The sequence below is a fragment of the Prinia subflava genome, chromosome 9 (genome assembly GCF_021018805.1).
Source record: "Prinia subflava isolate CZ2003 ecotype Zambia chromosome 9, Cam_Psub_1.2, whole genome shotgun sequence".
NCBI classification, from domain to species: Eukaryota; Metazoa; Chordata; class Aves; order Passeriformes; family Cisticolidae; genus Prinia; species Prinia subflava.
In genome coordinates this window covers 8905001-8923410 of record NC_086255.1, presented here as the reverse complement: position 1 = coordinate 8923410, position 18410 = coordinate 8905001, and the positions used below count along the sequence as shown (strand labels likewise).

General features: G+C 36.0%; 1 protein-coding gene across 2 annotated transcripts in view; it reads left to right on the top strand.

Annotated features, from left to right (window-relative positions):
• VTI1A (vesicle transport through interaction with t-SNAREs 1A) overlaps nt 1-18410 on the top strand; it is a 260355-nt gene that overhangs the window by 40983 nt on the left and 200962 nt on the right. For both annotated transcript variants that reach the window (XM_063405310.1, XM_063405309.1), the window contains exon 4: nt 9831-9908. In XM_063405310.1, the coding sequence (XP_063261380.1) occupies nt 9831-9908 (78 nt within the window). The remainder of the gene's footprint in view (nt 1-9830; nt 9909-18410) is intronic.

Sequence of the window (18410 nt, the reverse complement as noted above, 5' to 3'; positions counted from 1 at the left end):
GAAAATCTAGGCAGCTATAAACAAGATCAATAGAAATGTGTAAGCACTGTTGGTGACAACACAGGAACAGGGACAAAACAGAAATACTCAGTGAATTTTTAGAATTTGGACATCAGTATTTAGTGTGAAATGAGTTACTGCCAGTATTGGTGTTGCTCATTGTTCTTTGTGTGGTATGCTGGTCCACTTGGAGGCAGAATTCCTGACTGTGCCACAGGTAACAGGAGAAAACAATAAGTTAGATGAAGCTTGTCTATCAGACACTTTAAATACCAAATTACGTGTAAACAACAATATTTTTTGTAAGTACACTGCCTTTCCCTTACACTGTATTATTAGGCTTAAGACATGAGCTCTGAAGAAATGAACAAAGTAAAGAATGGGTTGGTATGGTTATTTTTCATACAGATATGTGTATTATAATATATTTCATCCATTTGGAAATGAGTATTTTAATAAGTATTTTCACTGGATGGAGAGACTGAAAAATGGAGAGGCAGTACAAAAAGGAGGAGGACTTTTGGTTGATAAATTAGAGGTAGTGGATTTTTGATGAATTAGAGGTAGTGGATTAGTTACTGACTTTTATCTCAGGTAGTGTAAAGCAAGAACTGCTCATCATCAGCTTGTGATAAAACTGAAAAATACCATGTCTGAACATCGGGCTAGTATTTTACCATATTAGCTATTGATTTAACACAGCATGAAACAACTGGTGCTGTCCCAGTAGTGCCTGGTAGGGAACAGTGAAAGTACAGATTTACTCCCCCATCAATCTGCTGCAAACTTCAAAGCCAAATTGTGGCCACTTAACAGCTAAAATTACTAAACTCAGACCATTTTTATCTTTTTGAGGCAAGGCAACATGTCTGTCTGCAAGTACGTATGTTCTGGATGGAGGGAAAGGAATCTCAGCTAAATCACATCAAGGCAAAAATAATGAATTCAGGAAGCATGAATAGCAAGATCCAAAAATGAGGTTTGATAGGGCTGTGTTATACAAAATATTTTTCATTTTCCTTTTCTTTAATCAATAGTTTGATTTAATGTGCTTATGGTTCAGAATGTTTGCAGTGAAGTACGCAGAATGAGTACTTTGTGGATGTATTCGTATGCAAACTACCATAATTATGCCACGTGTCTAATTGTTCTTTGCATCAAGCATTATTTTATTTTCATTTAATGGTGAAATCAGAAATTATCATCTGCTACTCTTATGGAATAGGGTTCTTTGCATTGTGATTAATATTCTTAGGGGTCAACTGAAAATTTCTTTTCTGTGTGTTCAGAATTTAAAAAACATATATCAATATATGACTGCAAAGATGTTGCTGAGAGAGAGTGTATGTGCTCAGTAAAAAAGGACATTGTCTAAAAATAGATTTTTAGGGACTAAGAAGTATTTTTGGAGAGGTTTGCTTAAGTTTTTTTTGATTTAAAATAGATCCTATCAGAGTAGCACAAATGTAGGTGGAACAATTCAGCTGCCTTAGAAACATCTCACTCTCCCTGCCCTCATTCTGGATGTCCAAAATGAGATCTGTCTTTATGGCTTCATTTTGGTTTTTACACATGGAGTTCACAGTGGACAAAATGTATAATTTATTAAGAGAACTGAGCTCTGTAACAAAATCGTACTTTTAATTGGAAAGCCTAAAAAATACCATCTTTCCTGAGCTTTGCCCACTGTTAGAAATCCAGGGAGTAGGAGAGCTGGAAAAGATGATGATAGTGTTCAAAAATGGCAACTGGTTCAGCCCAATTACAGATTTTTATTTACAGTTGCTGATGTCCATGGTGTGAGGCCAGAGAATATCAGTACAGACTGATAAAGGCAATTAAGTAGCAAATAGGGGAAGGAAGTAAAAGTTGGATGCTTTTTATTTGGGAAAGGAAGGAACTGGTGGAACGTACCAGCAGGTGTCTTATTCCTGTTAGCAATGGGAGCCTGGGCTCCAGAGGGAGATACTGGCTGAATCAAAGGTGTTTTAATGAACATTTAATGTTTTGGTTTATCTGAGATGTTTATCATCCTTCACCATGAGCTAATTAGTGTGCACTAATCAGTTAGAAAATCTTGAGTCTTCGTAAGATATTTTTCCTTTCTGCTTTACTGTCTTTGAGAGCACTCTCTTTACAAGTAAGCATTCTTATTAAACTTTCTCCCTTGGAGGAAAATGGCTGTTGGTCCAACAGACTGGAGTTTATATTCCATCTCCAAGGTTTAGAAAACATTTATGTTAATTACACCACACTGCATAAAGTCTTTGGACCACAAAGCAGTCTGAAGTACATGATCCTGATGTGTAGCTGCTCCTTGTCCCCTAAATAGCCGTAGTTGCATAAATGAAGCTGTGTAGTAAAATAGATTTTATTTTAAAAGGCACAAACCCAAGCTGATAATAATAAAAGAAACCACTAAAAGATGACTTAGGTCATTACAGCAAGGAGATGAGTTGAGATGACCAATAAAGATTTCATAAAAGAAACATAAGCTTTGTAGTGCGCTTCTAAAAGGCGCTAGGAGTTCTCTGTTCCACCATTATCTTTAACAATTTTCCCTAAAAGGTATTTTTGCAGAGAAACTTGTAATTCTTACATGTATATATTATATTTCAAAGACCTGCTGTAGTTAAACTATTCCCAAAATATGCTTATTTTTGTAGCTTAGTTCTGCTGGTCTTTAAATTGAAGTTATTCAGATCTCAGACTTCTGTAGAAAAACAGCAGCCTGTGTGATTAGTGACTGACTTCCAGTGCCTCGCATGACTTTTTAAAATCTGCTTTAGGAGTGAGAGTCTTGTAGGATTTGACGTAGTAAGTGAATTGTTTTAAGTGATCATATTGACATCCTTAAATATTTCTGCAGGTTAGCCTGAACATGAACTGAGGATCAATTTATCTGTCAGGAATAGTGGCTTGATTTTGGCTGTTCCTATTCTTTGCATACAGATAGGGGTTTTTTTGAAGCCACAGTCTGGATGTGTCCTTTTTCACTTCAAGACCAGTTGTGACTCTATGCTCTAAACAGCAGAATTTATCCCACTTAGTCCCCCTACACCCAAATTAATTGTCAATATGTAGATTACTTTGAACCTACATCCGGTGTGGTCTTTCACCTGAGGTATCTTTATTATCAAACTGTTGTCTGAGTTGGGAAGAGAGGGTGTTCCCCCATCTCCAGCCCTGCTCTTGCCTTTAATTCCAGCACTGATGATAGAAATGGCTGTAGTAAAGAGGAGTCTGCAAGTTGCAAAACCTTTGTCAGCAAATTAGCCAATATGTGTGCTCTGTGTATCAAAGTAAAAGGCACAACAACCAACTTTGAATTTGACAATCTAAATTATCAGACTGGTCTTTGAACACTCACAGGATGGTTACAAGGAAGCAACAGGCTTTTCAGGAAGGTGGATCTGAGAAGGAACGAATCTGTGTGATCTCATGCACAATCTAAAGGAATTTCCACTGGCTGAATAGAGAAGTTGGTTAACTCAGCCAGCTAAGTAGATGTGTAAAGATGGGCTTTGTAATGAAAGATGATAGTTTAATAATGGTCATTTGAAGGAATCCATAGAAGGGGGTTGGATGAAATACTGAAATTAGAGCACTGAAAAGCACATTACAGGAGCAGGCTGTGAGCTGTGGGTAACAGTGGCCAGTGGAATAACTGCAAGTCAGCAGTGCAGAGGTCATGCAGCACTGTTGGCCTACAGAGATGTTACAGCTAAATTTGCAGATATACCCAGTCTTCCTTCCTGCAGCAGCTGATGCCTGGCACATTTTGACATTATGGCATATGAGTAAAAAGGCTGGCAACTGCTGTGCAGAACAGCCCAGCACTAAAGGCACCTTGGAGAAACTAAATTCTGATGAAAGAATAAAATGCTGTATGTAGAGGGACCAAGATTTGGAATTGGTATGTGGTAACTCAAAGAAGCAAAGATGGGTAGTTATAATAAAAGAAAAATAAAATAAATTTACATGCCAGGCTAAGGGGTGTTATTCCCTGTTATGTTTAGAGAGTACTATTCAAACCAAATCAGTACTCAACTGAAGTTTTCTATGCTTGGATTTTTAACTGTTGTATTGCATTATATTAGGTTTTTTTAGATGTCTCCCTAGATTTCCATAGTGATCATAGTGAATATTTGATCATTCTCTGAAAACAGAATTTGATCATTCTAAAAACAGAATGAGGCAGTGGTCAGTTAGTTCCAACTTTTTGAATTTTGAAAAATCTTTCCGTTTCTGTGTTGTTAAGTTTAGAAGTTTGAGCTCAGATAAATAAAACTTGCTTTTCTAAGTAGAACTGTCTTTCTCACAATAAGAATCATCCTCTGTTACTCCATAAATTCACAGAAACTGTGAATTTCAGCTCTCTCTTAGGTCACCTGTTTCCTTCCCTACCCACAGCAGGTGTAGTGTAGCAGTTCAAGCATCTGCCTTGGTGGCATACGTGATCCACTAGCCATGAGTTTCAAGTGGTAGTTTTTTGGGCAGAAGCTGCATTTTTCACTATCAACCTAACAAAATGTGTTGTGTCCTCATGGGGGTTTGCTTGACCTTCCTCCCTGCCCTCACTCCGTAATGAAACTAAAAGTGTGTTTGATGAGGTTATTGAAAAGAAGATTTATGGACCTGTGACATGTATTTAAGATGGGTGATAGCATCTCTGTGTTAATTTCAGGTTAGCACTTGTTGAAGTTTGATTTCTCTCTGCTGTTGTAGGAAGCTGCTGACATTTGGCAGAGCTGCAGAATGTGGGGTTTGAGTTGTGTTTCTCTTTCTGAGTTGCTTGCAGCCCCTTCTCTGTGTGTGCAGGGAGGGAGGCAGCACCGGGGGTGGCTGAGACATCGACTTTTGCCAGCTGACATGTACTGTTAAATTGATTGTTTCAATCAGAGGTTTCAGTGGAGTTGTGGAAGAGTTTTTATTTCCTTTTGGATAGGAATGCATCCATTTGTTTGGGGTTTTTTTTCAGTTTTGAGGAAATGTTTAGAAGTTCAGCATTGCATCAGGTTGTATATTAGCACAATTTTCCTGCTTCATGTACCCAATTGCTAAAAACTCAGCTATTTAGGAACAGAAAACCCCTTTGGAATTGCAGTCTGAAGTGTCTAGTCTGTTGTTCCTTGATCACCTCTAAATATAAAATACAGAGAAATCTAGTTTTGAAAATGAAATGTAAGTTTTGAAAACTGAAGTTTGAAAACAATTTTTCAAATTGAAAAGAAGTTCCAATTTATTTAATAAGAAACCAGTTTGGGTTTCTGTTTCGATATAAGCTTTAAGATTGTTAAATAGGGCCACTCTTCCTCTAAATTTGTTAAACTGTATCTTTTCTATTTGTGCTCAGCAAAAAAATGCTTAAATTCCTATTCCAAAAGGCAGAGATGAAAGTGTATATTCTGCAGTATTTAGCTGTCTATTTGGGGATCAGGTCCCTTTTTTCACCTTGCTTTTAGCAAGACCAATGGCAGAAGTGACTGCTGTCTAAGAACACAAAATAAAATATGATGTATTCCCACAAATTATTTCTGGTTATGTTAATCTCAAGTATTTATTTACATTTAGAGCAGGGCCAAACTCTGAAACAGATGCTTGGAGATTTTTTAAAAACATTTATATATATACTTGGAAATTCTATTACTTTTGTATGAAAACAGATGTTTGGGTAAATAAGCCTTTTTGTTGTTTACACATATTCCACCAGAAAAATCTGTTTAATCTGTTCTTAAAACATTGAGCCTGAAAAATTGAGTGGTTGGGATAAAAGGACCTGCTGGGTCTTTTGTCTGAAATGCACCTACGTTTGCTCATCTGTTTGGGGGCTGCTTAGCATTTAGGAGAGGGAAAGCTATTCTTTACTTCATGTATGAAAATATACAATACTTGATATCAATTATTTGGCTGATTGCTGGAAGTGCATTGGAGTGAGGGGGCACTGGCTAGTTCTGGCCTTCACTAATGGGAACGTTTCAGAATGTGGATGGTAATTAAAGTATAGAATGCGGAAAATTAGGCCAAAATTGAATAGAAATGAATAAGTATGGGTTCTGTTGTGCAGATGTTGGAAATAGATTATTTTGGATACCTCTTTCTATCTACATCTTATTTGGTTACCGTGTAAAATTCGGTCATACACCATGTAGATTGTTTCTCTTCCCATTACCTTCTCTGTTTTTATGTTGTGATGTATCTGTATAGGTAGTAATTTAGCAAAATATCCTGTCTGCCAGGTGTGGGAACTGGCTGATTGTATTGTAATACCAGATCATTACTTAATTCATATGCAACCTAGCCTAGCACATGGAAAGCATTATAAATCTATTTACAGTGTGGCTGGTCTGATGATAACATTGTATTAAATTCCCAGGTGAGGCAATTTAAGCAATTGCTTTGCCATGTGTAGGCCATGGAAATTAACTTCTCATATGCTTTAGTAATAGAGGAGCTTCATTGGTATGCTCAGATTAGTGGTATAGCAGGATTCTTACAGTCTGGTTACGTGTACCCTGCTTCACATGTAGAATCATACAGGGGGGTGGTACTGCAGATCACAGATCTTAATTAGTTTAAGCTGAGTTAATTCATTTCAATTCTAATTTAGCTGGGCTTGCCTATGAACACATTCAGTTCTATTGGGAAATGTTAAGGCTTGGGTCAAGTAGACAGATTGTTTAAAGCCAAATTGCCAGACAGAACTGAGCAAGTGTATCTGTTTGAACAGGGCTTTAAGGAAATCACCCAATCAGTATGCAAAAATCCTGTTCATGAACCGAGAGAGATCTGCCTGGAATCAGAAATTCTGCCTTGTCAGAAGGTCTGGATACTGTAGTACATTTAAAACAGCCCCTGAAACTTTCTGGGTGCTGAAGTTCTTGTAGAAAGTAGCTTAACCCTTTTGTGTCTCTGTGTTTGGGCGCATGCTATGCTCAAATGCAGACACGTTCACTGAGCAAAACCACTTGTGTGCTTAGACTTTTTGTCTAGGTATATACAAGAAAATATAAAATACAAGGAAAACTTCTATATATGACTGAGCTTTGCAGACAGAAAACTGCACACAGAACCTCTTAAACCTATATTGAGCTGCCCAGAAATGCCTTGGATTATAAACTCTGTAAAGCCTCTGTCTTTTCTAGAAACGTACATATAAAGTACCAGTAGACAGTGGTAACTGACAACTAAGACTAAAAATGTTGACAATTTCTTGATTTGCCTGGTTAGCTTATGTATAGAAGTCATTAACTATTTATAAAATGCATTATGAATTGGGTTCCTTCAAACTGTAGCAGAGTGTGTGACATTTCCAGCTCAAACTATGATTCTTGCATTTGGCTAAAGTATATATTTATAAACAGCTGATGGTTATGAACTAAAAAATAATATTAAAAAGTGCTTAATTATTGAGTTTAGACAAACTGAACTCATCTTGATAGTCACACTTAAAAGTGTTAGCCAATAATACTTTAATAAAAATAAGAATAGTATTTCAAGATATTGATATTTTGGACAAATCCTGAAAGAATAAATGAACACTTTAGTTCAAAGATCTTTTCTTTGATATTATTGATTCATTTGGTAGTGAAACTTTGATCAAAAGTAGTATCAAATTATTTATTGATTATGGCAAACAGTTATACCTAATTGTAGCCAAAGCATTATTTCTTTTAATAAAATTTCTGATTTTCAGATCATGACAGATTATTGCAATAAAAGAACCATGACACATATATTTATTAAGTTCAGTGACAATGGTAATAAAGGATTATAAAGGGCCTCTAAAAATTGTATTGCTATTAACGTTTATTTCTTTCCTGTGAAGTATATTCTTTTTCTTTTCTCCCATGCAGGCTCTTAAGAATGAGAATATCATCCAGTTAGATCTTTCAAATAAATGATGTGTAATCAAGGACCATTTCAGTCCCTACATATTATTAGGAAGCTTGTTCACTGGAGAACAAGCTCATGAAGCATCATGCTCCTCATCTCAGTCTAATAATGATAAATACATTCAACACTAACAGAACCTATGGGGCTGAGTCGTTTTGTGAAATTGGGAGAAACTGTACAGTTGAACTACTAGACCTCAAATGAGGTCTTGAGATTGAATCTTAATCAGAAATTATTAGATATTTATTGGTATATATTAGTAATTTCCTTCCTTGTTTGATGTGCATCAAATAAAAATAGGAAAATAATGTAATTGAGCAATCTATGCCAATTTGTTGGCTTTTTGGTGAGAAAAGAGAAAAACAAAACCTATCTCCATATGATATTCTTGCATACTGTGGAGTGTTTTAGTCCCCCATAGTGATGAAATGAATAATTTAAACAGGCAGCTCTGATACCACAGCCTGTTTAAAGGTTCTCATTTCCTTTAATGCTGTAGACTACTTTAGCTTGGTTAGTATGAAACTGTGACAGCTGAGATCTCCAAAAGATTTGGTACAATTCACCTCTTGCCATGGGTCCAAGGCTTTGTCCTTCCTACTAACATCTGTAGCTTTAGGATATGATCTAGATCTGAAGGCTGGCAAGTGAATCGCAGATGTGTAAACATGGTAATGTTTATGTAATGTGTAATCATTTTGGTAATAAAGGGGAACTGCACAGCATAAAGAGATAAAATGTTTTGCTCTGAGGTGACCCACACAAGGCTCACTTCGCTGCTGGGTCCCTTGCACAAAGGGTGACCCACTTCCAAAAACCTCTTTGTTACAAAGGTGATGAATTTCCCTGTGCTCAGTATAATTTCTAGTGGTTTTTTCCTGTGCCTCAGTCTCAAGCACAAGTTTTGGCACGATGGCCCAAGCAGGGAAGGTCTGAGGAGGGATTAAATTTTTCTGAGTTCCTACTGGTGGGTTACTATCATGGCAGGGTGTGAGGGAAGCCCCCATCAATGAAGGAAGGCCCTAGAGCTTAGAGCTTAGTTTTTGTTACTCTTGGATTTCTTCCTCTGATGAGGTAGAAAAATTACCATAACTACTCTCAAAAAGAAAAATCACATGTTCTCATCGTGGACTTCCCCACTGCTCCATTGAATCCTTTGCTACCTTCACACACACATTTACTTTCCATTCCTTGGTACTTGATCTAGTTTAGAATCACCATAATTAGCAAATCTGGTGTTCATAAGCTGTGAATTTATTTAATATCCTATCTGTCATAATGATCCCATGGATAACTGTCTCAGTTTTGTGAGTTTCCATGAACTGCTGAAAACTAATGTTTCCTTGTGCTGTTATTTTCTCTCCTTTCTTTCACCCTTTAATTTCTGATCCTTTCCCAGCAGCCTTAGCAGTGTAGAAAAAGCTTATTAATTTTCTACATCTTTAAATTGAATCAGATATGTCACATCTGTGTTGTTCAGGTTTGGCTTTTGTTTTTTGTTGTTTTTTTTTAATATGAGAAAAACTCAGTCTTCCTTTCCTGTCTAGTGGCATTGCTGCCATTGCTGTTATGTTGCATTCTGTGGCCTGCTAGCAAGTGTTCTTCAGAAAAATGCATTTGGTTCCTGCACTGGCATTTTTTCAGTGCTTCTGGTGTTAGTGTGTATTGCCTCACATGTTGTGTATCTCGAGCTTCACAGAAGCTGCTTTCATTGCTGCAATGTTGAGGGTGTGACTGTCTTAGAAATACTATAGTTTTGCCATGCAGATTTAAGATACAGCAGTTGAACTTTGCAATAACTTTCACTTGCAGATTTTTTTTTTTTTAATCAAATAGGTATCCATTAGGGGGCTCTCGAGGTTTAAGATGATCAGCCTTGATACCAATGGCTTCGGAGCTTTACTTCCTAACCCTTTTTTCTTTTTGTTTTACAGAAAAGGTCACGAATCGCCTACAGTGATGAGGTGCGGAATGAGCTCCTAGGGGATGACGGGAATTCCTCAGAGAACCAGGTAGGATGCTAATCAAGGAGCCCTAGTGGGTGGCTGGAGGGTGAAGGAGGTCACTGGCACACTGGGCTTCTCAAGCTGCTCCTTAACAGTATTAGCAACAACTCATGTGGAAGTGATACTGTTTAATGCAAAGCTGGGGTCTTAATCAACTTCAAAATGTTTCTTGGAGATCTTACATTTAACCCTTTAACTTGTGATCACTGTCTGCTATCTCAAAAAAAATCTTTTCTTCTCTTTTCTTTATTATTTAGTACTTAAGAAATAACTTGAAACACGCTGTTTGCCGACAAAGCCAAGGTCTTCACCTCAAACGCATGTAAAAGGAATAAAAAAGTACATAATGCAGCTTTGATAATAATGCAGTATAATTAAATCAACACTGGCAGGCAAAACAAATGAAAGTGCGCTCTCAGAATCAGGCAGTATCCCACTCAGTTTCCTTGTGTGACTCCTCCTTTAACCAGATTTTCTCTGCTAGTACCAAAAACACAAGTTGTACTAATAAGAGCATGCTTTCATAATGCATGTTGTACTAGGATGCAGAGTGCTATCCACCTCTTTTAATGAATGAAAGCTTGATAATCCTGAGGCTTTTTTAAAATCTTGTACCCGTATTGTTGTTCTGCATACTACAGCGAGGATCCTGCTAGACTACTGAAAACTGTAAAGGCAATGCTTCATTCAGGAGATTTTGACCTACCTGTTAATGGTTTTTTTTGGGATGAAACTTGTTTGACGCTCTGTCTGAAAGGAGAACATTTTTTTTTCTTTCTGGAATTTATGTTATCAAAGTCTTGTATTTTTTGTTCAAAGTTTTTCTGCAGGTCATATTTTCTCTTCTGACCAGATAGAATCCAAATTATTTTGCTAATCAACAAAAAAATTGTTTAAATGTTTACTTGATAGATGTGTTATTAAATGAGGAAATGGATCAGAACAGTGTTCTGAAATTTTTTTGTATCTTCTATGCTCAGTGTAGGCTCAGCTCCACTAAGGATAGAAAAAATAAAGTCTTGGAGACTTAGTGGTACAAAAACTTTCAAAACACAGACTCCATAACCCCAATCATACAGAGTATTTTAAACATGCTCTGTAAGTTTTAAACTCTGTAATAATTAATCCATATGTGAATGAAATTAAACACAGGATACATTATCTGAACATAAAAGACTGGAGTATAGCAGCTGTGATATCTATGTGAAGACTTAAATCTGAAGGACCTTAATCTTCATATTTATATATGATAGAAAGGGGAGACTGCAAAATTTGAGTAAAATGAAGGGGAGTTTTTATACCTAAATAATGAATTTATAAAGAAGATTATTTTTGGAAGAAGAGTTTCACAGTCTATATGTCATGATTGTAAAAGTAGCCCGGTGAAAGTGTTAAAATTCTCATTTTATTTCTTGTAAGTTGCTGCTACTTTTACACTTCAAGAAAAAAATGTGTGAATTCAGACATAAAAGTGCAATTGTGATAAGAAGCTTTACTTATAACAGAATATCTTATGTGTAGGGATGAGATAAAATATTTTATTTTCACTTTTTATAGAATGTTTAAATAACTGGCTCATGTGAGCAGTTTTTGTGACTGATCATCTTTTTTCCAAACTTGGTGAAAGAGACGTGTTCTCATCTCAAGGAACTGAATGATACCTTCAACCATTTGTCAGCTTAGGACTTTTTCTTCCAAATGACCACTATTTAAATGGAAGAAAATTTTGGCTGCTGAAGGACTCTTGTATAGTTTTCTAGGTAATCAAAATCTTTTTCTGTAGCCCAACTCGAAATTATTACCTCTGTACTTTTTCAAGTTTGTCATTCCTTTCTTAAGAAATATAATGAACTAGCATCCTAAAGGAGTCACCTAATTTCTTTTAAATAGGTAGATGCCAGTATTTTTAAATACATTATGTATTGTGTTGTTTCAATAATAAATATCACATTCTCTTTTTCTTTTTTAATCACTTTATTTATACTTGTACTTATATACATGTAGCTAGGGGTGCAAGCAGTTAGTGCAAAAACTTCAGCTGGTGTTGAGCTTATTAGAATGTACAGCTTTCAAAATCAAGTGTAACATTTGAGTACTTACCAGGCACTGAACATGAGATATTGTTGTGTTTAACTGAGTAACCCCAGGTCTAATATGCTTTCACTCCTGTACGTTATTATAGCAATAGCAAACTTGGAGTAAATGATGAGAGGATGCTCAGGTATAACTTAAAGCTGTATAAAATATATGAAGATGTTTCAAATGCTTGCTTTTGTTTTGTCTGATGGGAATACATATAGGTACATGGACTGATCCTGACCCCAATATAGTAGGATTTTTACTTCTCAATCAGTTTGGATTATGTTAAATTAATTTAACTGAAAAATGGTGGGTTTGTTTTCCCCAATTCAGTTACCAACTGTGAAATGGGAGAGAAAGGATTCCCTTTCTGGAAAGGAGGTGTTGAAAAAAGTTGCCAGCTCAGAATTGATCCTGTACCAAACCACAAATATTGGTGAAATCTACCAATAGAAATATTGAATACCTGGGTAGTCAATGGTGTTGCCCAGAGGCAAGCAAGAGAGATGAGTTTTTGGTCTTTGTCATTGGGATAAACACTTACATGATGTTTTTGATGGAGAGAGAAGACAAAAGGAACTTAAAGCTTGCTGGCTAGTATGACCGTATTAAAAAGCTAGAAATAAAACAGGTCACTATTGGAAAAATATCTGCATCTTTTCCTCATTTAGCGTCTCTTTTTTTAGTTGAGTTTCAAAGTCACAATTATAGCACACCACAGCCAAGTTATATGCTGTAATGAATAGGATGAAAGATGAGTTTCCAGTTGTTCTCTCAGGAAGAGATTGAAATACAGATTGAAGAATAGCTATTGGTGATTTGTCTTTTGCCTTCTTCCTTTTCCCAACATGTCTCCCAGAAGTAGCAGCCATCATGTCTAGATGACACTTAGAATAACTTGGAATACAATTTCCTTATAATGATTATACCAAGATATAACTGCTTTTACTAGATAGAGCATATAGAAATTTCCTGTAACAAGTTCTAAGAATTATATAAGTCTGCTGTTGAAAGCTCCTTTTGAAATAAATGCGACTTCTTTTCGTGGGACAGGCAGTGGTATAGTGCTCTTAATGCACCTAGAGTTCAGTAAAGTCATTGCTTAGTATATGTTAATTTCTTCTTGTTTTGAATCATGTGAGTGTAGTCAGATGAGGCACTCAGAGGCTGAAAATCAAGAACTGTTCCTTCTTGCATCAAAAAAATTCCCACCTCACAAACCCAATCCCAAAAAACTACTGTGTACATTGGGTTGTTATTTATTTTTCAAGAGTGGTCTTAAACAGTCTGTTGCTTTCAAGTCTTGTTTGTCGTCCTGGCCACCAACATTTAACAAATCCCTTGGAAGTTTTGAGTTTTTCAGTGCAGTGATGCACTACCTAAAATTGTGCCTTCACTTTAATAGCAATAGAACTGTTTTATGTAGCAATTCGTATGTTTTTGAGGAAGTATATGTTGGGTTAAATCAGAAATCTCTCTTGACCGAAATTCTGTGAGGTTAAATATTATCAGCTTTCTTGAGTTGTAGCGGTGTTCCTTTCTCTTTTGCAGCTATGTTCATTAGTAAGTTTAAGTAAATTCACATTGGTTTTAACTGCGTATCCATATACCCGTACATTCTAGATGTGATTCGTGGTGAACAAATATTTTGTGTCTACTTAATTTCTAACTACAAAGTTGTGATAATATTAGATTTGGGCTTGCTGTGCATAAAGTGTGTCAAACTTCAGCTACAGACCAGGGGGTGAAGTTGGTCAATTTAATTCGCCAAGATCTAAAGAAGGTCGGTATCATTTCATATAGCCCTGGCAGAGCAGATCATTACCAGACACAAATCTGTTCGTTACATGCCGAGGGTTTATAGCAAAATAAATAGACTGTCATCATAAGTTCAGAAAATTGTGTGTTCGACCCACGATAATGTGTAAAGGGCGTTTAATAGAGTTCAGCATTTATTCGTTATCTATATGCGGACAGAGACGGCGGTGGCGTTATCAGCTTTTTAAAAAAAATTCGGCAGTTTTCTGGGCCACGTGACGGCCTCGCGGCCACACGCGTGTGCACACACACACACACACACACATCCCATCTCGCTCCCTCGCTCTCCGCGGTGCAGTTTTGATTTCAGTCACAGCAGAAGGCTTAGCCACAAGAGATTCCACTGGTTCAAACCAGCGTAAACCAGATTTTTTTTTTTTTTTAGCCTACAAAGGAACAGATTACCTCTTGTATCAAATTCTGTATTGCAAAAAAAAAAAAAAAAAAATCTTTGTTTCAAAAATATGCTGATTATCATAACCTAAAATGGTGGCTGCGCACGGCTTAACGGTGTTTACAGTTCAGGAGTGAGCGTAATAAAAATAATGTTTCAAAATAGAACTGTAAAGGTAACACATTTTCATCAAGAGCATTGTTAAATGGGGGAAAAATACATCTTTTGTTAATTTGAATGAATATCTTTCAGCCAACGTTAAAAAAAACCCAACCCTCTCCCATTACTTAGCTTAGCTGCAAATCCCATGCAGAGCTTAAATTCAGCCATGCAGCACAAACAAGATAGAACATTTTTGTTTGGGACCTATTGAAAAAACAAATGTGCAGCATTTTAAAACTCTCATTGATTATAGCAGGGTGGCATGCCTGGATGGGCTCTATTGCGGGAGAGTCGTTTTAAACTTTGGCCCTTTAAGTATCATAGTCAACTGAAGAATGGTGGCCTCAGAAAGAAAAGATAGCTGTGTGATCAACTCCCAGATCGTCTCTTTCTAAAGAGCCTTAATGTTTGCCTTTTTGGGGAAAAAAGGGGGGGAAGAGCTGGAGAAAGAGACCAATTTATGATAGGCCAAGCACTTGAATTTAAGCGCTGGTTTGGCCAGCTATGCAGTTTTCTTTATACCAAATTCTAGCAAAGTTCCTTTAGCTTGGTGCGGAGGAGCTGGCCCAGTTCAAGTCGGGGTGCTGTGGGAACCCTGCTAATTACACCTCGTTAGAGCCTCTTGTCCCTCTTGCTAACGGGGTGAGGCGAGCCATATGAAACAATAGAGAATAATGGAGGCTCTTTTGTTTCCTTCATGCTGGTGAGACTTTGAGTAGTAAACATTCTCATCTTACACGTGTTGAAAATTAGTGTTATGAAAATGTAGGTGAAGTATCAGCATAAACTGAGATAATTGTGTAGCTGTTGTAATTTTGAACTGGAACCGGTGAGAGAATTGTAATTCTTTTATAAAGGGCCATTCTTGTGCAGATGTTTGTTGTGAGTAATTAGACATTTTGTTCCAGTACAAATAATTTATCTGTCTCTCTAAGGGGCAAGTATGTTACAACATAGCTTGATAGTCAGGCTAGGGTTTTATTTAGTTTAATAATAAAGCTGCCAGAGCAATATTGTTAGTGTTAGACTGTGTTGATTTACAAACATAAATAAATAAATAAATATTTATATACTATATAAACTTACACACATTTTATGTGCATATGTGTATATACACACTATGTAGTGGTCTGGATCAAGAATATGGAATGGGTCTTTTCTAATGGAAATATTGTTGTTCCCTATTCCTTTGTCTATTTTTAAATATGCTATTCAATAAATCATATTTCTGAGCTATTTAACTAAGCTGCTTCATTTTTTTTTACCTAGCAAAAACCTTCAGTATGAAGTTCAATAATAAAATTAAATAATGTAGTTACAGTAGAAGTCAAGTATATAAAAATTGAAATACTGAAATACATGCTATAAAGATGCAGTCATCTATTAATAAGTTAGATCTGCTAGTAAAATAAGAAATCAGTTGTCACAACCAAAATATACAGAAAACATTCTGAAAACTTGTATATACAAAACCACTTCAGCTGTAGAATCTTCGAAGAGAGGAATAGTAAACTTGTTTTTTTCTTTATAATATAGACTTCTATGAAGTCATTCCCCTTTATTTCATGATGGTGTCTTAGATGTGGTTTAAAAGAGAATTTCACACTATTCTCTTTGTTTAATGTGACAGTGTGAGAAAGTGATCTTTATTCGTTCAAAAAACTCTGCATGTAGTCTATGTTTAGGTTCTTTTAATGTGTTTGTCTGTGATTTTTAAATGCTAAACATGTAAACAGATAAATTGTCAATGTTAATTCTGTATCCTGTCACACAACTGATCTTTCTTTCCTGCCATTTCTTTCCTTTTTATCTTTTTTGTGCGTTCATGTTGCAGTTGATAAAATTACGTGAAGAGGTGAGTACTTTCTTGCTTTTTGTTGTCTAGCTTTCCCTTTAAAGCTGAGTTTCTAAATCTGAAGTAGATCTTTTTGTTCATTGTTGCAGGGAAATCTACACAAAGCAAAAATATTGATTACATTGCTTTAAAATATTCACTGTTGTGCCTCTTTTTCCCTAATAATTGTATACTTACATAGGAATCTCTAGATCAAACCTTAGAAATTAACATTCTTTGATAGTGGAATTTTTTTAAAAGGCACTAGAAAAAGAAGGGTGGAAAAAAACTATTATTTGATCTCTCCAAGAATACCATGATCAAATCAGGTACAGTAATAATCATGTTTGCATCACAAAATCTTTGATAGGGAAAGTACACTTATACACTGGTATTGAAAGTGAAAGCATTGCTTTGGTATAAACCTTTGCTGAAACATTTTAAAAATTACAATGGCATTTCACAGTGTTTTGAGTTTGGTGTGAGGTATTTAAATAGCTGGTGTGTTATATTAGATGTTGTATACCCACTGAAAATACAGTCGTGGTAGAGAGCCCTACACACATATCAATATTTATTATTTATTTGTGAGTGCTGTAGATCTGTAGGTGTAACACTAGAGATCAGTATTCCAGGACACCTTTCTTCCAGTTATAAAATGACTCATAAATATTTAGAAAGAAGCCTGTTTTACTGGTCAGTTCCTCAAATGTTTCAGTATATTTTCTGCAATTAATCTCTGCTTTTGCTTACTGTTGTAGCAACAGTATTTGAACTGCTATTTTTTTATTTCCTAGTGGCCATTGAAAAGAAGGGCTAAGTAAAGTCAAGTTTACTTACAGGTCAGATTTCTGAAGGATTTTGTACGGAGAGCTTGGACCAGTGAAGTATTTGAATAAATATATTTAGAAGTAAAAGTATTTTAACATCACATATTTGTCTGGTATCTTCTTTGTGGAACATGTGTGCCTAGTAATGTATCAGTAATATATGCTGAACTCTGCAGGAAAGGATTTGTAAGTTTTAGAAATGGTGAGGACAAAGAATTGTAAAGTAACAATATTAAGGACAATTACAGAGAGTTCTTAAAAACAGGTAATTTTGTAATACAAAGGTTTTTCACTAGTTCCCCGAATGCTTTATTTTCTCCTTATTCTCACAGAGCTGATATTAATATGTAAAAGAGTTAACAAAAAAAATTAAATAAAATAAACATTAACCACATGAAAGCCTTCCCACCACTGCTGAGCTCCCCTCCCCAATAGTGCCAGTATTTAAACAGATGACAGTGTTGTTGCAAGGGTTTGTATAGCCTGATTTCTGAGGTTTTTCAGAAGATCAAGGTTCATTTTGTCATCCCTTTAACAGCACCTGCATGTCTGCTCCTGTGCTTTTGCAAAGAGGGCAGTAGGATCATTTCTGTTTACGAACATAAGATTATAGTTTTATAAAGATTCCTAATTTTTAAACTCACTCTGAAAATTTCATTATACGTAAAGAACAAAGCTGCTGCTTATCTACTTCTCTTTCTGAAATAGCTATGAAGACAAGTAAGAAAATTCAGGGTGTTATTGCAAAGGGTTACAGCTTAGGAGCTATACTGAACTCAGTTATACCTTTGGATTTTATAAATCCTGTGTTAGCCACCTAAAAAAATTGACATTACGTCTGGTAATTTTCTTTTTTTTTTTTTTTCTTTTTTTTCTTTTCCTTGCTAGTCTCATAAGTTACCTTTTCTGCTCTCTGCATATGGTGAAAGAAAATAAACTAAAGGGATTTATTACTTTGTCTTGAACAAAATCGTGCAGGTAGAGAGAAAAATAATTTAAACCCCAATTGTTGGCATTCTGTTCTCTGCATGTAAGTACCCACTCTGTGTTGGATAGGTTGTACATGCAATGTTGTTTTTATACTCAGTGCAAAATGCACATAAGAGTTTAAATGAAGGCTAATACAGTGACTCAGGCATAATTCTTAACTCGTCACAGAGCGAAACATCAAGGCATCCCCAATTATAGTTCTCCTAAGGAGGTATGAAGTGATCTTAAAAGAAATTGTGGTTTGCCATACTGTTTGTTAATAAAACCTGTGCTTCCTCTCATTACAAGGCTCTATTCTCGCACACTTGCCGTACACAGGCTTCCACGGAGGCTGTGTCGCTCTGTCTTTTGAGCTCCTGAGATCTCAGTTTGAATCCAGCCCACATGGAATGACTAAATCT